Source organism: Equus caballus, chromosome 20, assembly GCF_041296265.1.
Source record: "Equus caballus isolate H_3958 breed thoroughbred chromosome 20, TB-T2T, whole genome shotgun sequence".
Lineage (NCBI taxonomy): Eukaryota > Metazoa > Chordata > Mammalia > Perissodactyla > Equidae > Equus > Equus caballus.
The window spans coordinates 64,909,484-64,935,419 of record NC_091703.1 but is presented as its reverse complement, the minus strand read 5'-3'; the positions used below and the strand labels follow the sequence as shown (position 1 = coordinate 64,935,419).

General features: G+C 39.2%; 1 protein-coding gene across 1 annotated transcript in view; it reads left to right on the top strand.

Moving 5' to 3' along the window:
• Window positions 1-25,936, top strand: part of LMBRD1 (LMBR1 domain containing 1) — a 112,022-nt gene that overhangs the window by 12,477 nt on the left and 73,609 nt on the right. Inside the window, exons 3-5 of the mRNA XM_023625138.2 lie at window positions 3,016-3,076; window positions 19,252-19,349; window positions 22,651-22,718. Of these exons, the coding sequence (XP_023480906.1) occupies window positions 3,016-3,076; window positions 19,252-19,349; window positions 22,651-22,718 (227 nt within the window). The remainder of the gene's footprint in view (window positions 1-3,015; window positions 3,077-19,251; window positions 19,350-22,650; window positions 22,719-25,936) is intronic.

Here is a 25,936-nt window from a genome sequence, read left to right as displayed (position 1 = left end):
CCCCATTTGGGCTCGCTTGTCGCCAGGCAGCTGGGTGAGAGCTCTTGAGGATGTTCATTGGACAGGATGCTTGTCTTTAAAACATCCCTCTGTGCTGATACCTGCCCTGATGGGTGTGAGTCTTTTCGGATGGGTTCCAGCAAAGCATGTCTGGGTCGTAGACTACCTGTCTTACTATTGCTGTGTAGGAGATGGCTTTTCCTCCACATTTGCCGCTACTGGATATTATTAATGTTTTAAATTTGGTCACTTAGGTGAGTGAAAGGTTACTATAATAATAGATTTTCATATTTTATTAATAAAGTCTTATATGGGTAAATTCCTAATTGTTTGTCTTTTTCAAGAAATTTCTTAGCTCTTGCCTCTGTGTTTTTCAGGTGACTTTTAGACTCATCATATCAAAATACTTTACCCTCTAGTATATTGGGATTTTTGATTGGCAATATATGTAATTTTTATAGATTAATTTGGAGGGATTTGGTATTTACAATTTTTTCATGTATGAACATGTGACTTTCCATTTATTTAGGTCTTTTTTATATTCTCTAATTTAGTTTTCTTTATATAGTTAACATACATTTTTTAATTTAGCCCATTTTTGGGTTTTTTATAGTTATTATGGCTATCGGAAAGCTATTATTATTTATTTTTTAATTAAAAAAAATTTTTTTTTTTGGAGGAAGATTAGCCCTGAGCTAACATCTACTGCTAATCTTCCTCTTTTTGCTGAGGAAGTCTGGCCTTGAGCTAATATCTGTGCTCATCTTCCTCTACTCTATATGTGGGACATCTGCCACAGCATGGCTCTCAAGTGGTGCCATGTCCGCACCCAGGATCTGAACTGGCGAACCCCAGACCGCTGAAGCGGAAAATGTGAACTTAACCACTGTGCCACCAAGATGGCCCCTGGGAAACTATTATTTTTATTGTGCGTTGTGTGTTAGAGTTTTGCATTTGTAGTGCTAAATTTGGACTTTCTACATTTCTTTTTCTTTTAGGCATTTGTCGGTAAGATAGTCATAGACGTTCATTGCTAGAGGTGTTTAGAGGTAAAAAACGAAAAAAAGAAAAGAAAAATTATAATTATTTTAGGAGAATTAAATGTTAAGAGCCCTTTTAGTGGGATGTTGTTACTGACTTGAGCTCTTAAAGTGTTTACAGAAAAAAATTGAGCTGATGATAGTATGAGCCTTGCTTCTTAATAGCAATGATATGGTCACTTAGACTCTCCAGGTTTAATTTTCACATGCATAAAATTTAGGATATTTGACAAAAAGACTTGCTGTTATACCTCAGTTCTGATTCATTAGAGTACAGTTTTTTTTATTTGATAAGATTAATTTGAATTATATTTTCTAAGTTAAATTACTAAGTTTAAACTACTAATTTAAAGAATACTTGGGTGGGATGAATGCAAAGGAGTTTAGATTGACTATTCTGTTAGATATTTTAAGAAAATGTCTATTATACTCAAATAGCTTCTTTCTAAAATACAAATTGTATTGTCAGTCTCTGCCTACAGATTCGTCACCATTTTCCATTGCCCTTGGGACAAAGTCCAGAAGCTAACAAGTCTCTCAAGCCTGTGTCCCTCCCTCTGTCACCTGCTTTTGCTCACCTTTCCGAAAGCTCTAGTGAATCTATATTAGCTTCTTGCAGTCTTCTAAATTCTCCTGTATGTTCTTTTCTCTCGTCCCTCCTTCCTGCTGTTTTTTCTCCTTTTCCGTGAGAATGACCTCTCTTCCTGCAGGTCTCGGTTTAGAGCCCTTAGGAGAAGCCGTCTCTGGTCTTCAGCCTGAGTTAGGGGCGTCCTGCTCACGTGCTTCCCAGAACGGCAGTTGTCCCCCTCATCCGCAGGGCTGTGTTCCGGGGCCCCCAGTGGCTGCCTGAAGCCGCAGATAGTCCTGAACCCTCTCCATATGTCTTAGGTTTTTCCTGTACATACATACCTATAGTAAAGTTTAATCTATAACTTAGGCACCGTAAGAGAGTGACAACAGCAACTACTAATAAAATAGAACGATTATAACCATATAGTGTAATAAAGTTATGTGAATGTGGTCTCTCTTAGTCTAAGCCTTTTCTTGCAGCTGTGTAGCCATCCCTCACTGCCAGTAAATGGCTTGGTGTCACTCGTTTCAGGGGGTCCCTTGCTGAGGTCTTCCTCTAGGCTCAGTGCTTTCTGGTGCAAGACGTTGCTGTCAACAGAACATGTTTTCTGTTCATGTCTTCCACCCACACATTTAATGCCTTTTCCATGTTAACTAAGCACTTATCACGCAATGTGGCCATGAGTTTGCAATTTGAGGTTTAACAGCAAAACTAGCATGAATTTCTTTTTCCTTCTTCACAATTTCACAGATAAAAGATTCATTCTTACCATAGATCTTGGCAACCTCAGCATATGATTTTTTTTCCTTCTTTATTAAGTTGAGAACTATTACCTTTTCACGTAAAGGAAGCACTTTAGGCTTCTCTTTGGCATATCTGAATTGCTAGCAACACTACTCTTGCGCTTTGGGGCCATTATTAAATAAAATAAGAGTGTCTTGAATACAGGCACTGCGATACCATTACAGTCGATATGATAACTGAGATGGCTACTAAGTGGCTTGGGGCAGCGGCATGTACAGCGTGGATTTCCTGGACAAAGGGATGATTCACGTCCTGGGTAGGACTGAGGTTTCATCATGCTGCGCAGAACAGCATGCAATTTAAAACTTGTGAATTGTTTATTTCTGGAATTTTCCATTTAATATTTTTGGACCACAGGTAACTGAAACTGCAGAAAGTGAAACTGAGGATAAAGGGGGCTACTGTGTGTTGTCACTTTATCTCAGCATTTCCCTGTGAAACTTTGTTTACTTATCTGTCTCTCACTTCTTGATGGTACAGACCATAACTGTGTGAGTTGATACATTTAATATGTGGTATTTAGTCATATGAAAACTTAACCATAATTGTTAGGCACATGGATGTTTCATTAATATTTCTGTTGTTTCTTTTTTGTCCTAGGACTGGGCCAATGCTAATGTCAGCAGACAGATTGAGGACACTGTGTTATACGGTTACTATAGTAAGTATCTTTCGGTTTCTTTTCCTATCTGGGCTGCTAACCAAAATGTAGAGTAAAGCCACACATACACTTTCAGTTTTGATGTCACGTTGGAGGTTACTGTTTCAACAGCAGGAGTAAGCAATACAGCATTTGTTCTCCTAGTCCCGAAGCTGCTTTACCTGCTGCGCCCCGTGTCGCTGGCTTGTAGCACTTGTTTGTGGGGGTTCAGTCAGGCTGCTTTAAGTCTCAATTCTCTTCCTTTGTGACACTACCAGTGTCCCACTCGCACTCTTGATTTTAGAGCTCCCGGTTTTCTAGAAATCTTTTCTAAGTATTGACACTAGTAGAGTGTACTACCTGGGGAGTTTGTAGCATCAAGTTTATTGTACTGTACAGAGCTGGTTAGTCCACGGTCGTGGTGGATTGATCCCCCGCCTCTCTCTTCCTTCCCTGATGACGGATTATAAAAGCTTTAAATTACTCCCTGTTTCCCAAATTTTCTCTTGAATAAACATAAGACTTGTGCAAGAAAGTGCTGTGTTAGGAAAAGGATGTCATTTTTTTCAGCAGTAAATCCAGGTATTGAGTAAGATTTCAGTAGGATGCTAAATTGGAAACTGAAAAAGCTCTACAAAAGTTTCTCTTGATGGGATGAGTTTTTCAAGGGTTTCATTGGGTTTTAATTTAGTTGCTTTGGCTCTATCCCTTGCGTTTTCTCCTGATCTGAAATCTACAGGACCCATGAAGTTCTATCCCTTTTGTGTAGATTTTAGAACTATTTTTATGGTATTTTAATACAGAATTTATTATTTCTGATGAATACCTTAAATATATATTATAAAATATAAATTTGACCTGTTAAGTTAAAACTTTTGGAATGCTGCTATATTAAGCAGAAAGTTGTCTTTTCAATACAAATTTATTAGAAGGATGTAAATCAGTTCTTCAGAAACAGTTTTGGGAGAAGGGGCCTGTCTTCTGTGTGACACTAAAGTGTATTTGTGCTGTAGAACACATGACAAGATAAGCCAACTCTTATCTTTGTGCAGTCCAGGTCCATGAACCATATCTTGTCATTGGACCTACAGGCCCCTGGAGTAATGCATTATAACCAAGGTTGCAGAGACTCCTAAACTGGAGTGTTAATCCATGCAGCCCTTCCAGGTGATCTCATGGAGACAGTTAAGCCTATAGGAAATGATTTGAGTATTTTTCTCAATTTTCCCAAGGATGGTGTGTCCCTAGTATTGTTTTAAATGTGTGGGAGATAAGTTAATCGTTACAAACAATAGATGACTTAGGGATTAGGGTTTGATTATTTGCAGAACTTGGATTGTAGTGAGAACTATAACTACCTTGGGATAGGATAGTTGAGACGCTGATCTAGGGGAGAGATTTTTGTGAGAAGCCAGATTATGAACAGAAGATTTCTTGATTACCATGGAATCAAAGCAAGGAGATTTAATTTGATGATGTTGGTGGTGGTTGTCATAAAGTCACTCACATTCATCTTAGCTGTGGCCGCTAGGCCTTTGGCTTGGACTCGGATGCCGAGCCGCAGCTGGGAGTCTGAAAGGACTGCATAGCGTCTAAGATGGTTACGGTCCTCAAGCCCAGCTTTTGTCCAGAAATGCTGGATGTTATCTAACTGCCTGTTGGATGTCTTCTCCTGTATCCTGAGGACCACAGCCTCCAGAGAATCCAAGACACTGTTTTCATCCATCGCCTCTGAGATTCTGTAGTTCATCTAATCTTTCCTAATGTATCAACGCAGTTTCATTGTCTAACCTTCCAGGAACTGTGCAAGACTTCTGCATTCAGCACTGTATTTAATTTTCACAAATGTCATTTTTTGGACTTTTTTTTTATGTTTTACACATGAGCAAATTGATATTTAGTGATATTAAAGGTCACCTTTTTAGTGAGTGGCAAAACCCAAGGGGATCTTACTTCCTAAACTGGAGCTGCTCACCCTTGTGTGAGCTGCCTTTTAGTATATGGTTCTGGAGATATTACCTGGAGAACGCATAGCAGTACTGAACCCTCAGGGCAGCCTCAAAAATCATCTGGAGACCTTTAAATAATACGGATGCTGGATTACATCCAGAGAGATTCTGATTTATTTTGGTGTTCCATTAATATCACCACTGTTCTTATCAGAAAAGTGTTTATTTATTGGAAAGATGTAAGGCTCAAGGTGGTGTATTCAAGTAAGAATGTGTTTTTTTTTTTAATAAGTAGATTTTTATTTTATTCATTTATTTAAATTTTTTTTTTTTTTTGAGGAAGATTAGCCCTGAGCTAATTACTGCCAATCCTCCTCTTTTTGATGAGGAAGACTGGCCCTGAACTAACATCCATGCCCATCTTCTTCCACTTTATACGTGGGATGCCTACCACAGCATTGCTTTTGCTAAGTGGTGCCATGTCCACACCCGGGATCCGAACCAGTGAACCCCGGAACGCCGAGAAGCGGAACATGTGAACTTAACCGCTCTGCCACTGGGCTGGCCCCAGAATGTGTTCTTTGAAAACAGTGACTAGTGTAGCTCGTGTCTGAAATAGCATGAGCGCTTCTCACGAGTACACTTTGTGTGTGCTTCCCCTCACAGGGAATATTGTAAAGGCGTGTCCTCAGGGTGGGCCCTTCCTAGGGTTGTTCCTGCTTCAGAGGGGCTCTCCTGACTCAGCGCCCTGCAGGGAGTGCTTGGGGGTGAAGAATGCGGACTGCTGGGGGCAAGGCTGTCTGAATGTTGTCTTGAAAGTGGTTTTCACGTTGTGAGACCCTCAAAGGACCCCTGTGGATCCAGGGTCTGGAAACCCCGTTTTGAGATTCTTCTGTCACATTAGTGGATCTTCGGGTGGTTTTCTCTGGGGAGTGTCAGAAGGCAGGCTGACTGCCGCTCCTGCCCGCTGGGCACTCCCCAGAGTAGGTTGGTCACTAGCAGTCCTCAGGCAGCTGAGGCCGCCTGCAGAGGAGACAGGCGGTTCCTGGAGCTTGTTGAAGGAGGGGAGGGGAGGGTTGTTCATTCCTGCCCTCACCCTGTCCTCAGGGGGACCCTGTCCTCAGAAGGAGACTCAGCGTCCATCAGAAGATGTTGTGCCCACCCCACATACATTTAAGGACTCGTTCCTTTTATCCTTTTGAATGTTTTTATTGATTTCTTCATCTGTGTCTTCAAACTTCTTTGATATTTTCTTTTAAAAAACTGCTCTTATCTGACTTTTTGTTCTCAGTTCTGTTTTAATCTTGTGTTTGAACCTATTACACAAGCTTTTATCTCTTATGTATATGTTTAGCTTTTTATCTGAGTTCTATTTTTATGTTTCAAATTTGATTTTATCTTAAATTCTTACCTTTTATTTATTGTAATTTATTCTAAATGTTTACTTTATTCTGTTCTCTAACCATTCTTGAAATTTTTAGTTTTAATTCTTTCACCATCTGCTTTTCTTTAATTTCTTTTAAGCGAATTTATATTTTACTTAACATTTTTTCCTAACCTCTCGTTTTGATTATGCATGCTTGCAGGGGTTGTAGAAATGGGGAGAGCCCAAACCATAAGCAGGAATTCTTCAAGGCTGTTGTGTTGAGCTCTTCGGTAGCTGTCCTGTCACTTCCTCCCGGAGACTCTCCTCTGGATGCTGATGCTCGGGCTTTCGTTTTGTATAGATATAAATTGACTCATATAGTGTGTATTGTTTTCTGTTTGGCTTCTTTAGTGCTCAGCATTATATTTGAGGCTCATCTCTATTGTTGCAGGTAACTGTACTTTGTTGATTCTCATCGCTGTGTAATATTCCATTGCATTAACATGCCATAGTTTGTTTATCCAATATTCATGATCAGTTGGTTCGTTCAGTTTCTGGCTATTTCAAATACTGCTGCCATGAGGATCTTGTATATGTATATTAAAAAAAAATTCCTGCATTGTTTTCCATTGAATGAATATTCTTATTCAAACAACCCAGATTATTGGGTATTTCATAAGTTCTTAATTTTTGCAGTTAAGCAATTCTGTAGTGAAAACAGGAGAATTGTCTGCATATTTAGATAAGTTATGGAACCAAGGAAGAATAAGAATAAGGCTTTCAAACTCCTATTTCTATGCCAGACCTTTTAAAGCGCCTAAGAGTATTTAGGAAGTTTCTCCTCACTCCCCATTGGTCACTTGCTGAAAAATTGTACCTGGAGTCTTTACTATGTATTCCAAACTTAGGGATTCCAACCTCCTAGAGTCTAATGTGAGAAGAGTACCAGGGGACCTTGAAGTCATTTAACTTCTCTATGACCTCCACTTCTGAAATAGTGATAAAGTAGAGCCTACTTCATAGTATTAGGAGTATAGACATATCGTGAGTGCTAAAAGTTGTTATTTGCTCATTTTAATTCAGATCAACTAAGAAAGCAAGAGAAAGTACAGTGATATGGGAAAATTAACGTTGAAAGAATTCACCTAGCATCTCATCAAATTTGCATCTTTTTGACACTTTATTGTTTTGAAAACATCTCTAATATATTTCCTTGTTTTTCCAGATAACGTAGAAGGACTGGGACTCATTTTGGGGATTTGCTTTTTGATTCAGGTCTGTAAGGTTGTTTCTGGTGAGAGACAGTTGTGTCCTATCTCCTGCTTTCCCACTTCCTTTTGGAAGAATGTATTCTTCATCACGGGGGGTTTTCTAAGTGGTCTCTGGTTAGGTTTGCTCAAGACATTCTCTGGATACTATAATGACTCCTTGAGACTTAGTGAGCTAAGAATTTGTTCCCTAGTGGAAATGTTGGGGAAACAAGTGCTTGCTTGGACTTAGAGCTAGTGTGACTTGTCCTTTCTACCTCCGAACAAACTGCTGATTTGTCCCATTGTCTCATAAACCTTCCTGAACACTCCAGGAGGGAAAGAGGGACACATGCTCTTGTGTCTCCTTCCTCTGCTCCTGGTGGTGCCTTTTGAGTGCCTTTGCTGGTTCTTTCTCTGCTTCCTGACGTCTCTAATGTTTGTGCGTCCCAGGGATCAGTCCTGGGACCTGTTCTCCATCTCTGTTACCCTCTTGGTGATCTTAGGCTCCTGCTTGAGTCTAAAGACCCTCTAGATGCCAAACTCCCAGATTCAAATCTTCGTGCAGACCTCTTTTGAGCTTCATATTCCTGTCTCGACTTGTCAGCATGACAATTTCTGTCAAGAAGTTAAAGACATCTCAACTTCATCATTCTACAACTGACCCTCAATCTGTTATACTCTAGAAATTTCCTTGTTTCAGTGAATAGCATCTGAAGGATAGAGTTGCTTAGTCCAGATACCTTGGAGTCATCCTTGACTCTTTATTTCTTCACATTTTGTATCAAACATGGCAGAAAATTCTCCTGTGTTTGATTTTTCAGAATTTATCCAGAATCTGACCACTTCTGACTGCTGTCTTAGTCAGTTTGGGCTGCTATAGACTGGGTGGCTTAAATGACAAATGTTTATTCTCTCAATTCTGAAGGCTGGGAAGTTTAAGGTCAAGGTGCTGACAGATGTGGTGTCGGATCAGGACCTGCTTCCTGGTTTGGAGATGGCCTTTTTGGCTGTATCCTCACATGGCAGAGAGAGAGAGTGGGAAAGCAAGCCATCTCGAATTTCTTCTTATAAGCACTGATCCCATTCATGAGGGCTACCCTCTCATGACCTCATTGCCTCCCCACCTTCAAGCACCAGAGCTTTGAGGATTAGATTTCAACCTAGGAATTCTGGGGAGACACAAACATTCAGTCCATAACGTTCTATAAATGAGAAAGGATAATATGTACTTCCATGTTGTTAAGATTGAATGATCTAGGGGTGTGATTTTATGCATGGCCAAGTAAGGTTGGCAGATCCTCTCCCCAAAAAGCAAGACAAAACTGACAAAAGAACAACTTTGCTGCTTTGGAAATCAACCAAGGGTATACAGCAGTCTGAGGAATATTTATACTTACAAACTGGTACAGGCAGTGGTAGTCTGTAGTATTTTAGTCTAGGTCTTTTACTTCCTCCCAGACGCACTCCCCCCCCACCCAACTTGGTTATGTTTTTAACTGAATGAAAATAAAAATGCAGCACATCAAAATGTATGAGATGCAGCTAAAGCAGTGCTTAGAGGGTAATTTGCAGTTTTAAATTCCTCTATTAGAAAATAAGTCTTGTGTTGAAACTTCTACCTTAGGAAACTAGAAAAAGAAAAACAAACTCTAAGCAAGCTAAGAAAGAAAATAAAGGTTAGAACAGAAATCAGTGAAATAGAAAACAGAAAAACAATAGAGAAAAATCAAACAAAAAGTAGGTTCTTTGAAAAATAATAAACTTGGAAAATCTTTAGCTTGGTTGAAAGGGAGAGGGGAGGAGGGGAGAGCAAGGGGTGGGAAGAGGAGTGGGAAGACGGGAGAGGAGAAAGGGGGAGGAAAGATACAAATTATCAAAATAAGGAGTGCAAGAGCAGATGTTACCAACCTTGCAGAAATTAAAAGGATTATAAAGGAATATTATGAAGAACTCTATACCAACAAATTAGACAGATGAAGTGGACAAATCCCTAGAAAGACATAAATTACCCAAACTGACTCATGAAGAAATAGCCCTATAGCAAGTAAAGCAATTGAATTAGTTACTTAAAATATTCCTACAAAGAAAACCCCACACCCAGATTTCTTCACTAGTGATCTGTCATTTATTTAAGCAAATTATACCAATCCTTTACAAACTCTTTTAGAAAATAGAGGAGGGAACACTTCCCAGTCATTCTTGAGGCATTATTACTCTGATACCAAAATCAGACAAAGGTATCACAAGAAAAGGAGATTATGGACTAATATCTCTTGTGAATGTAGGCATAAAAATCCTAACAAACAAAGTTTTAGGAAACTAAATCCAGCATCACATATTATAAACCATGACAAAGTGGGATTCGTCTCAAGAACGCAAAGTTGGTTTAATATCCCCAAATCAATTCACGTAACATACCATAGTAATAGAATAAAGGACAAAAACCAGATGGTCATCTCTATAGATACGAAAAAAGCATCTGTTTAACAAAATCCAGTATCCATTGCTGATGGAAACTCTGAGCTAACTGGTTACAGAAGGAAACTTCCTCAGCCTAGCCAATGCAATAGATCCAAATGAATGAAGGAATCCAAAGTGGAGAGGAAGAATTATGACTCTTATGTTCTTGGCTGACTTGAGATCCTATAGGTAGAAAATCTCAAGGACTTAGATATAGACAAATAGGACCAATAAACAAGTGTAGCAGGGTCACAGGATGCAAGATCAATATGAAAACTAGAAACAGACAATTCAAATGAAATGAAGAAAACAATTCTCTTCATAAAGCATCAAAAGGAAAAAAATACCCTGAGAATTACATTGAAAAAAGAAGAAGTGTAAGACTCATACAGTCATGCATCATTAACAACGAGGGTATGTTCTGAGAAGTGCGTTCGTTAGGTAATTTCGTCCTTGTGTGAACATCGCAGAGTGTACTTACACAAACCTAGATGGTGTAGCTACGACACACCTAGGCTGTGTGGTGCTAGTCTTACGGGACCACCGTCGTGTATGTGACATGTTGTTGACTGAAATGTCATTATGTGGCAATGACTGTATACTGAAAACTACAAAAAATCGTTGATAGAAATTAAAGAAGATTTAAGTAAACAAAGAGAGATTCCACGTTAATGGATTGGAAGACATAGTATTGTAAGGATGGCAATTAGGGCAATTTTCCCTCAAATTGACCAAAAGTTTTGTGTGTTTTTTTTTTAAAGAAATTGACAAGCTGTTCCTAAACTTTACTTGGAAATGCAAAGGATCTAGGGTAGCCAGAAATGATTTTGAAAAAGGATAACATGAGAATTACACTATCAGATTTCAAAACTTACTATAAAACACAATAAACAAGACTGTGATTTTGCAGATGGATAGGTTTATAGAGCCATGGAATTCAGAGACCAGAAATAAACCCTTACATTCATAGTCAGTGGATGTTCAACAGCTGTGGCGATTCAGTTTTATTCAATTCTTTTAAAAAATTGTTGGGTGAGTTGGATAACCACATGCAACAATAACAACAACAACAACATTGAGCCTTCCCTCACGCCACACACAAAAATTAACTAAGAAATCAATCATAGACCTCACTATAGAAGTATAAAACTTCTAGAAGAAGTCAAAGGCTATATCTTCATGACACTGGGTTAGACAAAGAGTTCCTAGATATGACACCAAAAGCGTTACTGGTAAGAGAACCCTTGATGAATTCTACTTGATAAAAATGAAAAACTTTGTCCTTTAAGAGACACAATTTAAAAAATGAAGATAAGTCAGATAGGGAGAAAATATTTGCAAGTCATATATCTTATAAAGGGCTTGTATCCAGAATATATAAACAATACTTACCAATCATTAATTACGCAGGTAATTAAAAATGAGTAAAATAGTTGAACAGACATAGAGAATACACGAGAGAGAGAGAGAGAGAGAGAGAGAGATCTGGGCCCTCTTCCTTTTCTTCTAAGGGCCCTAATTGAGTTATTGGGATCCCATTCTTATGACTTCAAACTCAAAACCTCCCAAAGGTGTCACCTCCAAATACCATCACATTGGGGGTGAGGGCTTCAATGTTTGAGTTTTGGGGAACAAACATTTGACCCATAACAGGCTATAATAAAAACTACAGACAACATCTGAGTATTGACACACAGAAACTGGAGTGTTTACATGCTACTGTTGGGAATGTAAGGTGGTGCCATTGCTTTGGAAAGCAGTTTTCAGCTTTCTTAAAAATTAACTTACCATATGGTCCAGCAGTTACTCAAGAGAAATGAATACAATGTCTACACAAAGATATATATGCAAATGTCATAGCAGCTTTTTTTGTAATAGTACAAAACTAGAAAGAATCCAAATATCCGAAAGCTGGGGAATGTTTAAATAAAATGTGTTATGTCCAAACAGTGGCGTACATGTTCAGCAATCCAGGTCAGCGGTCAGCAGGTTGTGGCCTGGTCCACAGGCCCAGTCTCAGTCTGGCTACACCTGTATGCAGACCTATTGTCTGCGGCTACTTTCCTGCTCTATCAGCCGAGTTGAGTAGCTATGACAGAGATATACAGGCTGCAAAGTTGAAAGTATTTTCTGACCTTTTGCAGAACAAATTTCCCAATCCCTGTGCTTAGTGAAAGAAGCCAGATGCAAAAGACTGCATCTTGTCTAATTCCGTGTCTGTGAAATGTCCAGAAAAGGCAAGTCTCTAGAGAGAAAGCATCAGCGGCTGCCTCAAGCTGGGGTCGGAGTGGCGATTAATTGCAGACTGACACAAGACAGTTTATTTGGGGGAATGGAAATGCTCTAAAACTGGATTATGTATAAATTTACTAAAAATCATTGAATTGTAGACTTACAATTTGGGCATTTGTTGGTATGTAAATTGTATTATGAAGTTGTTGGGAGGAAATACTGAATGAGCAAATGTCAGTCAGGAGTGCAACACCCTGCTGGGCATATGACAGGCAGGCAGTAAAGGGGAGTTGCTATTATCATGACTTAAAATTTTAGGAGACTTGTGTTTTTATGTTTTCTTTTTATTTTCTCCAGTTTGAATCTTACCCTAATTTACAGATGGAAAAAACATGAGGCTGAAAGGTTCTGAAGTGCGAAGGTTTATAAATTGGAATACTGTTTCAGCTAATGTGTTTGTGTAGCTTTGGAGTCAGCACTGTGGTCATCATTGATTGCTACACAGTTATTGTGAGTTACGCCATAAATTGCTTAGCTTTTTTTCTGACCAGTAACAATTTCTTGTTATAAAAATGGCATTGCAGTGTAAACTTTGGGACAATTACCATAGAGAGAGGACGCAAACCACCAAAAGAATCCTTAAGGGAAACGGCTATTCCTCAGACTGTTCTCAGTTAAACCCTGTGAAAGATTTTATTCTGAAGTCTCGTGTTGCTTAACAACAGGGATGTGTTCTGAGAAATGCGTCGTTAGGTGACTTCATCGTTTTGCGAACATCACAGAGTGTGTTTACACACATCCAGGTAGTATAGCCTACCACACACCTAGGCTCTATGGTGCTAAGGTCTTAGTTGTCTGTTGCCAGCAACATCAGCTCCTTGCCACATGGACCTTTCTGTATGATAATTCACAACATGGCAGGTGAGCTGGATGGAAGCCAGAGTCTTTTAGTAACTAATCTGGGAAGTGACATCCCACCACCTTTGTCATATTGTCTTCATCAGCAACGAGTCACTGGTCCAGCCCACACTCAGGGGAATGAATATTGGAGGCGTGGGGGTCATCAGGAGCCGTTTTAGAGGCTGCCTGCCACAGCGCTCTTGCAAACAGTGACAGCTTTGACGTTTACTCGACATATGGTACTTTTATACTTGCAAAATGTTTCTGAAGCGTGTGAGGTGTGAAGTGGAAGTCCCTTGTGCCTTTCCCTGATGCCGTCTTTTCCCCTCACCCTAGAAGTAGCCACCGTGCTAGATGTAGTCTTCCTTTTCTTACAGTTTTACCGTGCTGTATCCTTATTTAACTCTACATTTTCTTGAACTTTGTATGAAATTACTTGCTTGTTTTCATTCAACTGTATGTTCCTGAGATTCATACATGTTATTTATTGCATGAAGTGTAGTTTATTTTTATTGTGTGTGATTATACCATGTGTTAATCAGTCTGGACGTTTGGATGTTTTGATATTAAAAACTGTGCGATGAACGTGTCTGCACTTTTCCTGTTGTATGTGTGAGATACGTACATGGAGTTGATGGGTCATAAGTTATGTGCGTCTTCAACATTCTTCATAGTGACAAATTATTTTTCTAAGTGTTTGTACCAATTTAACTTGCCTTAGAAGAACATAAGCCTGCTGGTTGCTGTGTATCCCTAACTTTGCTATTGCCGGGTGTTTTTAGTTTTTGCCAGTCTGGCGAGTGTGAAATGATAGTTCACTAATCTGCATTTCAGTTATTTGGAAATGAAGTTGCATGTCTTTTTCAATTTATTGGCTTTTTCAGCTTTCTGCTTGAAGTGGCTTTTTCTATTAGTTTATTTGTTTTTTTGTTTTTTTTTTATGTACTGTGCAGTTTATACAGTGACTCTAAATGTTATGTCTTTCCCCGCTAGAACTAGCCTTGTGAGAACAGGGACTTCTGAGCTCTGATTTAGCTGCATTTGTGACCCTTAGAATGATGCTGGCACGTGCACAGTGGGTACTTGTTGACTTGAATGTGTTTTATCAGGGGAGATCACCATGGGAGTTGGTTTTTTTTGTTTGTTTGTTTTTCTTTTTTGGCTAGTTCTTTCAAGAGGTGTGCTACATATAGATGATTCTTAAACCAACTTTGCATTCCTAGGATAAACCCAGATTGGTCATGATGATGCCTTTTTTGGTTTGTTTTTATATCTTTTGCTGGGTTTGATTTGCTGCTGTCTTGTTTAGGATTCTTTTTGACATCGATTCAGAAATGAGCCTGCCCTGTAATTTTATTATTTTTGTCAGGTTTGAGTATCAAGACTCTGCTAGCTTCCTAAAATGAGTTGAGAAGTGCTGTCTCTGTATTTGAGAGAGTGCTGTGGATCAGTGAGCACTGTGTGGTCCTCTTTCTCCCATAATCTGTGTACGTGTTACTGATAACTAAGGGAGAGAAGTGAGCATGGCACTTTGTACAGTTATTCCTAATGAACTACTCACAACAGTTTTCCGTCTTACCTTGCAGCTGAGCTTTGCTGGTTTACAATCCTTCGTATAGCCATGTGGGAGTACTTCCAGCAAGGATGAATCAGTAGTCTGAGTTAGGAGGTGTGATTTCTACCTGACCATTTTGGTCTCCTGATTCCGTTGAGTGCACAGGCAACAATAGCGTGTTGGCTGGAGTGGTTGATGCAGATCATTAGGGGAAGTGGGGTTGCCACTGCCCAGTGAAGGCAAGCGGAAGTATGTCTGGAACCCAGGGAATTCTGTGGCTCCTCAGGATGTTACCGTGTTCAGTGGCAAAAGTTAATTGAGATCTATTCCATTCACCCCTCGTAGGCAGGACCACCAAGGGCTCAGAATAGCTCAGGAGTGAATGTTTGGGTTCCCCCATTTCTTGTACCAAATTTTCTTTCAGGAATTAGACCTGGCTGCTACTAACAGATTGGAAATACGTGCTTTAAATAGTAAAGTGGTTTTCCAGTCTCACTGAAAATAAGTCTGCAAATAGGCTGTCTGGGGCTGGTATGGTGGCGTCATGGCATCATGAGGGTCCTAAGCACATTTCTTCTCTGCTCTCCATCCTTAGTACATGATTTCCATCTTAATGTCGCCACAGAGTCCAAAATGGTGGCTGGTGTTTAAGCTGTCATGTGTCCATTTTAGGCAAGAAGCAGGGGAGGAGAGGAATGCCAGCTGGAAGGAACATGGGTGTTGGGTATGCAGTTAGCGGTCCTGACCCCAGGTGTCTTCAGCTGGGTAAATGGGGTAATTTTAGAAGTCTTTCAGGGTTCCCAGAATATCTTTATACTTTGACCCTCTAAGACAAAAAGCTTTGTAGTGATTAATTATACCATTACAATATTGACTAAGTTAGTCTTTGTCTTAGTGCTTTCATTGGTAGCTGAGAGGAATAAAAAATATCTAAAAATCTGAAATCCTAATTTATCTAGGTTAATTTTCATGTAAGTTATAATTTAATGATACACAGTTTTTTAAAGGTAGATTGTTTGGCTTTGTGTATATTAAGAAATCATAAGAATTATTATGTAATTTTGTCCCTGGCTTTTTAAGAGTTGATGGCTCTCTGTTCACTTGTTTTTGCTAGTTCTTGATAAGTTGTTTTAAAAGTTTAATTTTTGCCAATTTTTGTGGACACGAGGTAAAATTTTTTCTAAATATGTTTTCTTTGATATTAGTGGGACTATTAAACCAAATAGTTTATCTTTTACTTGCTAGTCGCAATCTTTTAACAAAAACATTTACAAGTAAAAGCATACTTTATCAAGATGTCAGGATATGGGAGTGCCATCACTGTTGGAGTTAATTTTCCTTTGAAAATAGCTATCGGTTTGAAGTAGAACTTTAAAAGAAGCTGTCTCATGATAGTGGTAACGACACTTTTTTTTTCATTTACAGATATATAAGCCCAACTTGACATTAAAACTGATCTGAAACACACAAAAATGTTAATTTAATTCCAACTTTACAGTTTAACATTTATGGCTAAAGGAAGAAGTCTTCACGAAGGACACTGAGAAAGAGCAGTCAGGTGACCAGCGGGTGGTTGAGAGTGTGTTGTCAGGAAACAAAGGTGTGGAGCAGTTGTGCTCCACCTCTTCCGAGTCACAGACTGCCAAGGGGGTGAGGTCCAGTCTCTCCAGCGTTGTCTCTGTGCCCTACTGCCTTCCTCCAGGTGTTGACTCCTAGAAGCTGTCTTTTTCTAGGTGTTCCTACCTCACATATGACAGTTCTGCTTGCCAGACACCCTCACATCTCTTTACAGTCACTAGCTGCCCCAACCATTTTTTTTATTCCCATCATAATAGCTTAGCTTTGCCAGGTCTAGAGCTTCCTTAAGTTCAGTCATAGGAAATGTGCTGTTTTGTCTGGGCTTGTTTTGTTCAGTGTGAGGCCTGTGAGAATCGTCCTTGTCCGTGATGTGTAGCTGGTTCTTCTTTCTTGCTGTGTAGTAGTCTTTTCTGTGAACATACCCCCAGTTTGCTTATCTGTTTGCCTGTGGATGGACACTTGGGTCATTTCCAGTTTTTGATTACAGTGAGTGATGTTGCTGTGAACATTCTTGTGTGAAAACGTTAATGCAGCGGACTTGGTGTTGCTCCACTCCCACATAGCTTCAGGAAGGCCTGCTTGTGTGGCTGAGCTTTGACCTACTCCTGGGAGCCGAGCCCTGGATGTTGCGTGTGTCATTAATTGACAAGGTGGTTTTGCACAGCTGAATACGGAACCATGCAGTACCAGCATGTGTAGAGTGTGTGTGTAAAACATATGATCTATGGACAAGGACAACACCTCTTTCCTTCTCGGGGTCTGTCATAGCGGGTCACTCAGGCCAATGCACCTGTGCCATGAGTGCACAATCAAAGCCCTGGGCTCTGCAAGTCAGGCAGGCTTCTCAGGGCAGAAACGCTTTGCGTATGTTGCACTGCCCTGCTAGAGGGATAGAATTGTCAGGCCGTATGGTAGGTGTTGGGTTAACTTGGGAAGAAACTGCTGCAGTTTTCTACAGTGTTCTGCCATTTTACACTCCCTCCAGCAAAGTACAGAATGTCAGTTGTTCACATTCTTGTCAACACTTGGTAATGTCAGTTTAATTTTAGCCATTCTAGTGGACTAGTCTATATTATCTCATTGTGGTTTAGTTTGCATCTTCCTGATGACTGATGATGAAAATCACCTTTTTAAATGTGCTTATTGGCCATTTTGTGTATCTTCTATGGTGGAGTATCTGTCTGTTGTCCATTTTAAAAAATGGGCTATTTGTGTTTTGAGTTATAGGAATTAATTTTATACCTTGTTGTGCTAATTGATGTGATGATAACTTACACAGTTACAAGATCAGGAATACCAGTAATGTTTAGGAAATAGTCATTAGGCTCTTTGGCTTTCTAAAGCCCAAGGTCACCAAATAGTAGGCACAGGCACCATGCCGAGGCTGAGGCCGGACCTTGCTGCACCTGTCGGTTAGTGGACGTTAGTGGAGGTTTTGGCATGTGGCTGTCAGCCCACTGGAGGCTGCTGTGCTGACTCAGGGCTTTTTCTGTTCTCGCCTCATTATTTGACTAATCTAATATTGATCTGGTGTTAGGGTGATTGCTAGTCCTATCTCTTTTATGTTTATTTTTTAAAGCTGTTAGAATACTTATTTTGGTTACTGTTTTGCATATATGCTTACTTGCATGGTTCTTAAATTTGTAATAGATAATACTAATTACTCTCTGGTTTGTCACCAGTAGTCGTTGCCCTTCAAGATTTGCTGTATTATTAGTTTCTCATAATACTAAAAGACTGCAGAAATTTCATTAAATATCTGTAGTGCCAAAATTCAGTTTGCCGACAGTCATTTTGTGATTACTCAGAATAAATTACCTCTGACCTTTCTATTGGTTACTTAGGGTCCTGTTTCCTCTGAGTTTTTTAGCTATGTTGCATTTAGTGGTGGCTGTTTTATAGGTGGTCTCTAGATAAATGAGGTAGTACCAGCAAGTATTAAGATCATGTTTAAAAATTACATAACTCATATTATTATTCCTTCCAACAGCATAAGTGATTGAAGTTTCATTATACGTTACTAACAAATGCTTTCTTTTTCAAATGGAGTATGATTATCATCCTGTGACTGCTTTACATAATTATATGTTTATGTATTATTTTCCATGAACTTATGTATATGCAAATAAATGTAAATACACAGAAGATTTTAAAAGCAAGTTTCTGAGGTAGCTTTGTTAACTCTCAAAAGTTGTTTATGCTGTTTTTATTGTTAAATATCTTTGGCTGTTCAAATTTTAAGTTCTATATTGAATTAAATATTTTGATTAACTACTGGTTGAAAGTATCTCAAATCTAACATTATTTTAAAGTAGATAAATAGTAATTCTTATCAGTTAACTTTTAATCTAATTTTATTGTTCTTAGGTTTTCTCTGTCTTGATTTGTATAAGACTAGTTTCGTAACACTGCATATTTTAAACTTCGATTGGGGGAAATATTTATATCAAAAGGACAGTATCAATTATAGCTGTTACTTTAACTTGAGTGACTGGCAAATGTTGTGTCAACTGTACTTGATTTTGCATTGGAAGGAATGCAAAAGTTCATTTAAATGCAGTGGTTCGTGGAGGTTCTGAGAGCTTTGGTGAGTAAGAGCTCAGAGGTTAGCCGCCACAATTGTTATTGACACATTATCATTATTGCTAAAATTGCCCCATGGTTAACTGGAATTGTGATTTGTTATCTAATAGTTCTATTGATTTCTTGGGACAGGGGTCAGAAAAGGCTGATTTGCATATTGCGTATACACATAGAGTTACGGGTTTAGGGGTCAGATAGGGGATTGAATTTGGTATGTGAGTATATATATATGTATATGTATATATATACACACACGTATCTAGAAAACAATTACTAAGTTCATATGTATTTAGTAAAACTCAGTTTATTATTTCTTTCCACAGCCTTATACTCTGTTATATTATTCTGTGTGTTCTTCTGGATCCCTTTTGTCTACTTCTATTATGAAGAAAAGGATGATGATGATACTGGTAAATGTACTGTAAGTATCTTTGTTTTAGAGGTCTCAGTTTAGAGGGAGAAAGATTATTTCCTCCTTTTTCAAAGAATGACCTGACTCTGTTTGAATTTACTCTAGTGCAGTGTTGTCTAATAGAAATAAAATGAGAGCCACGTGAAATTTTGAATTTTCTAGTAGCCGCATTCAAATAAGTAAAAGGAACAGTTTAAATTATTTTTAATCATACGTTGTATTCGATATGTCCCAAGTATGACCATTTCAAATAGAGTCAAAACATATTATTAATGAGATATTGTATTTCTTTTTCACACTAAGTCTTTGAAATTTACAGTATATTTTACACTTAAGGCACATCTCAGTTTGAACTAGCTATATTTCGAGTGCTTGATCGCCACATATGACTTGTGACTATTGTTATAGACAGGGATGGGCAGACTTTTTTCTGTAAAAGGCCAGGTATTAAGTATTTTAGGCTTTTTAGGCATATAGTCTGTCTTACCTTTTCAGCTCTGCTGTTGTACTGTGAAAGTAGCTGGAGACCATGCTTAATGAGCATGATGTGATCCAGTAAGACAGGAGGTGGGCTGCATGCGCCCCTGTTCTGGGGCGTAACGAAGGGACACCTGCTAACTAATCCAGGATAACACTGATACAAAAACCTGGTAGATATCTAGCATACGTGCACGTCCCAAACTGCAGACCACTATCCCTGAAGTATTGGTACAAAAATCTTAACTGAAATAGTGGCAAATAGAATTCAAGGGTATCTTACAAATACATTAATATGGTGTAACTGAGTTGGGCCTATCTCTAGATTGCATGGGTGGTTTAGAATCAGCATGTCTGTTAATATATAGTAATTTAATAGGTCAAAGAACAAATTGTGTTTGAAAGCTATTTGCCAAAACTGAACTTTTTTTCCTGATTTAAGGGAAAAAAAATGCAGCATAAAAGGAGTGTCTTTTGTCTTTTTATTGAGTTACAAGAATTTGTTTTGTACCTTGTTTATGTTTTGTATTTAAATACAAAAGCAAATATATTCACTCAGCAGCCGTCATTATGCTTAATCATGCTTAAAACCTTAAAGCATTGGCATTAGGATCAGGAGCAAGTACATCAACAATATTTTAAATGATTCCCAGAGTGGTAGTCGGTATAATTTGTTAGAGAAAAAACTAAGATGTTTAAATACTTAGAGAGAAAGTCAAAATTATCATTTGCAGATGCCATGTGACTCTATATTTGAAAACCCGAAGTATGTAAGGTAAGGTGGCTGGTTCCAAATCCCCTGTTAAGGAAAGCGAGGTGCGTGCTCCTCGTGCTCTCCTGTGCTCTCCCTGCCCTCTGGTTTATCTTAAGACCCTCCGTGCCTTCTCTGTAAGCTTGTTCCTAAAGACGATCTTTCTTTTTAAGATTTTATTTTCCTTTTTCTCCCCAAAGCCCTGTGTTACATAGGTGTATTTTGTTTTTTAGTTGTGGGTCCTTCTAGTTGTGGCATGTGGGATGCCGCCTCAGCGTGGCCTGATGGGCGGTGCCATGTCCATGCCCAGGATCCCAACCGGTCAAACCCTGGGCCACGGAAGTGGAGAGAGTGAACTTAACCACTCGGCCACGGGGTCGGTCCCAACCTAAAGACTATCTTAACTCCTTTTTGAACAAGAATTTGTCCTATGAATAGTAATAAATTTCAATTTTAAAAGGTGATTTTTAGAGACTTTATTAGGTTGAGAGGACAACTAATGTTTTTTCTCACTGATTTAACTTTTTCTTTGAGATTAACTTTTCTATCCATATTTAGAATGTTCTATTTGTGTTGTTCTTTAGTTTTGGATTACATTATGGGCACCAAGCGTTACTGAAATCACAGTGGGTTCGCCTCCTGGTGAGTTAAATACGACTCCACCAGGGGCTGGCCCCATGACCTAGTGGTTAAGTTCTTGTGCTCTGCTTCGTTGGCCAGGGTTTCGCCGGTTCGGATCCTGGGTGTGGACATGGCACTGCTCATCAGGTCATGCTGAGGCGGCGTCCCACACAGCACAGCCAGAGGCACTCACAGCTAGAGTATACAACTATGTACTGGGGTGCTTTGGCGAGAACAGTGAAAAAGGAAGATTAACAACAGATATTAGCTCAGGACCAATCTTTTTTTTTTTTGAAAAAAGACTCCACCAGAAGTAGTTGTCTCACAAAGTAAAGTATATTTGTGGCAAATAGGAGACCACACGGAATCAGTTCCAAGTCATGGCCTCCCTGAACAAAGGGAAGCAGGGACGTTTATTTTGGATGGGCAATGAATATGTAAAAGGGAGAGGTGGTATTCGCTTCCACAGGCTCGTTAGGAAACATGCTTCCACAAACACTGTAGGTTATGGTAATAAGGCCTTCGCTCCTCCTGGAGAGATCTTCCCGTTAAAAATCAGGCAAAGGGCATAAGCACAGCTCTCTGCTGAGGCCTGGTCTGGTTCAGGGTGGTTGGTGATCGCATCTCCTTAACATTACAAAAGGGAAAAAAAACAATTTGGAAAAACAGTTAAATGCTTCCAAACCCACCCTTGGGTTCCTCAGGGCAATTAGTCGGTGACACAAGCAAAGCATAGACTTTAAAGACTTGATTTCCTTTAAAGTCCTTGTTTCATCACTTACCACGTATGTGACTTAGGGCAAATTATTTACCTCTCTGGGCCTCAGCTTCCTCGTCTCTAAAGTAGGGATGAGAACACCCATCTCAGGGCTGTCAGGAGAATTAAATATGTTAACATGGGAGGTTCTTAGAACAGCCCTGGCATGGTACCTGTTTTATATATTTTTATATATGTGTTTTTTATGCTATGTAATGTGCTTTATGTATTTTATATAAATGCATATTAGGTTTTATATATAAATATATACATACATATATACATAGACATACATATGTGTATTAAATGTTTATTGCAGTTGTTGTAATGGTCCATTTTGGTGAATTGGGATAGGGACATTGTAGATTCTGATTGCTCCCTGTTCTGGAGGATATTTTATTAAATATTCTGATAATTTTACTAAAGCTGCCCACTAGAGAATTGATTATGCGTTAGGTCTACTGCTTTTCACAAAGTCTAACCACTGAAAAGATGTTAAAATCTAGTGTAGTTTGCAGAGATACTTAAGATGTGGCATATGCATTATTTTTCTTTCAATTTTGAGGTTTTTTTCAACCAGGGAAACTTTACACGGTTGACTATAAATGTACGTTTGATGTGAAAGTACTGTTACACTAAAGCAAGAGTATTTTATATTTTAAAGGGCTTACTGAATGGTGTGCTTTTTTTCCCTTGGCATCCAGCAAGTTAAAACGGCCCTCAAATATACCGTGGGGTTTGCTGTGATCTGTGCACTTCTTCTCTTAGTCGGGTAAGTCTTTATTTTTTCCCCCCTGAAAATGGAAATAGTATTATTTTAATAATAATAATAATAAAGACTCACCCAGAAAAATTTAGGAAAGCAAAAACAGAGTGTAAAAAAGAACAGACCACTCTTTGTGTCACCACTAAGGAGTAACCACAGTTGACCTTCTGGTCTCTGTTCTGTCTAGACATGAGCTCAGCTATGTGCAAGTGCCCCTCCCCAGCATGTGCCCTCAGTGTTGTCATTTTACACAAGTGTGATCCTGTTTTAGATGATTCTTGGGAATCTACTTGTTGACAAATTGTGGGCATGTCTTCAGGATAGTAAATGCAGATCCATTCATTTTGTCTATAATGCATTCCCTTTTTAGGATGCAACAATTTATATGATCCAGTGATCACTATTTGGACATTTATAATTTGTAGTTTTTCCATAATTTGTAGTTTTTCCATTTTTATAAACAACACTTTGATGAAAATCCTTGTCTGTGCATCTTTTCAGATTTGATGCATCCTTCTTTAAATCTTTGAATTAATATTTGTCAGTGAGTTCCTTAATTCTTCCTTAAGTTTTTATACTAATATTAATAAAATTTTGCACATTTTTAATACTTTTAAATTTTTCTGTTTGGAAAACATTTGTCTTTGTTAATGGAAGACATTTATCCTTGTTAAGATAGGTCTTGATTTTTTAATTTTTTTTTTTAAGATTTTACTTTTTTCCTTTTTCTCCCCAAAGTCCCCCGGTACACAGTTGTATATTCTTTGTTGTGGGTCCTTCTAGTTGTGGCATGTGGGACGCTGCCTCAGCATGGTTTGATGAGCAGTGCCATGTCTGCGCCCAGGACTCGAACCAACGAAACACTGGGCTGCCTGCAGTGGAGCACGTGAACTTAACCACTCGGCCACGGGGCCAGCCCCTGTTTTGTTTTTTTATGTTAGAAAATATATGAGGTGCTAGTAAGTTTTTTAAAGTTTCTATTTATAATTTTGTCTCAAAAATTTCAATAAATAAAAATTTCATTTATTGAATACAATTTGTGATGGGAATAAAATTAGTAACTTTTTGTAGTTCTAGGTATTCTTAGAATGCATATGTTCTTTAGTAAAGGCATATTTCCGGTTCTCTTTGCCTGCCTTGATGTGTCATGAAAAAGAGTAATTGTTGAAAGGACATCTTTTAGTGGTTTTACTATTTATTTTAGCTATAGAATATATAGTTTAAAGTCTTTTTTTTTGGCCTTTTAAAAAGCCATATCTAGTTGTGAGAATTTGCTTTGTTAATGTGGAGGTCCCTTTTCTGTAAACCTAAATTATCTAGAACAGAGATCAACAGCCTTTTCTTAAAGGGCAGATGGTATTTTAGGTTAGAGACCCGTGCGGCCTCTGTGGCAACTGCTCAGCTCTCCTCTTGCAGCTCTAACGTAGTGGTAGACAATTCATGAACAAAAGGACACGACTGAGTCCCAATAAAACTTTATTTAAAACACAGGTAGTCAGTAGTTTGCCAGCTCCTGATTCAGAGCCTGACAAGAACCATCAATAAAAAGCACAGATCCTCAGAATATTTGTCCTACACAAAGGGCTCCTGACGTTTATTCTGAAGTTTCCTGGTTCTTTCCACAGCAGATCACCTTCAGTCCTCATTTAGAGACATTTTGCTCTATTTTAATAAGCTTGAACTGATTCTCCAGACGATATTTATTTAGAAGCAGTGTATTAAAAGTGAAGCGAGTGGTTTCTTGACAATACAGGAAGTGAAGTTTGACCAGACATTTTGAACAATGTAGCAGTCACTATTTTATGCATATTTATTGTGTGTCTGTTATGTTCCAGACACTGTACACGCTGCTGTGAAGCTGCAGTTCAGAGAAAAGATAGCTCCTTTTCCTCATGGAGTGTACATTCAGGAGTAGGGAGGGGCAGAGAAAGAAAATAAACAAAAATAGGTCGTGTTGGGGCGTGATCTTTTAGGGCGGGCACTGGTGAGAGGACAGTGTTTAAGAAGACATTTGAAGGAGGCGAGGGAGCCGTGAATCTATGTGGGGGCAGAGCGCACGAGCAGCCCTGAGGCAGCAAGGTGTCTCGCATGTTCGAGACAAAGTGAGGAAATGAGTGCGGCAGAGTGGAGTGAACGAAGCCGGCGGAGCTGGAGCCATGGCCAGCCGTGGCCACAGCTGCCACGTGTCCCGGGGCAGCCTAGGCTGTTTGTGCTGAGGGAGATGGGAAGCTGGCAACCTAGGCTTTTTTGGCATGTACCTCACAGGTCTTCCCACCTCTGCCCATCACTGAGTTCTAAAGCCTCATTCACATTTTTAGGTGTTTGTTACAGTAGCAACTCACTTCATGGAGCCAAAATCTGTATTATTCTCCTTGGGCTGCCATAACAAAATACCACAGACAGGGTAGCTTAAACAGTGGACACTTATTTTCTCACAGTTCTGGAGGCTAGAAGTCCATGACCACAGTGTCAGCAAGTTTGGTTTCTGGTGAGGGCTCTCTTCTTGGCTTGTAGATGGCTGCCTTCTCACTGGGTTCTCACGTGGCCTTTTCTTCAAGCTAGCAGGGGGAGAGGGAGAGAGACCTCTGGTGTCTCTTCCTCTTCTTATAAGGACACCAATCCCATCCTGTTAGGGCTTCCCCCCTTAGGGCTTTGTTTAACCTGGATTACCTCCCTAAAGGCCCTGTTCCCAAATACCATCACACTGGGGGGTTAGGGCTTCAACATATGAATTTTTAGGGGGACACAGTTGAGTCCATAACATATAGTAACTGGAGGCTGAAGTTAGCATGGGATATGTGAAGAATGAGCTAAAAAGTAAAATGTGAATTTAAACCCTACCCCCTCAGTAAAAAAAAGTATGATGTTTCAAATGTTTGTGTGGGCAAGTGACAGGCCATGACATCAGCCAGGTAGGTAGACTCTGGGTCTTATATATAGTGTTTAAGAAATTTTGAGTTTTATCCTGCTGAGTAATTGAAAGACAGTGAAGATGTGCGCATATTTGTGTGTGTGAATGCATGAAAGTAAGCATGTGTTGAGTTTGTTGTAAGAGTTAGAACGCTGGGAAGGGTGCATTGAAAGGGACATTTAGGAGTTGGGTTGGAGGAGTGCAATGTAAATGGTAGCTAGGAAGACCAGTTAGGTAACATTGTAATAGTTCGGGTGAGAGATGAGGGTCTGAACTGGAGTGGTTACAAACGGAGCAGAGAGGAAGAAACAGA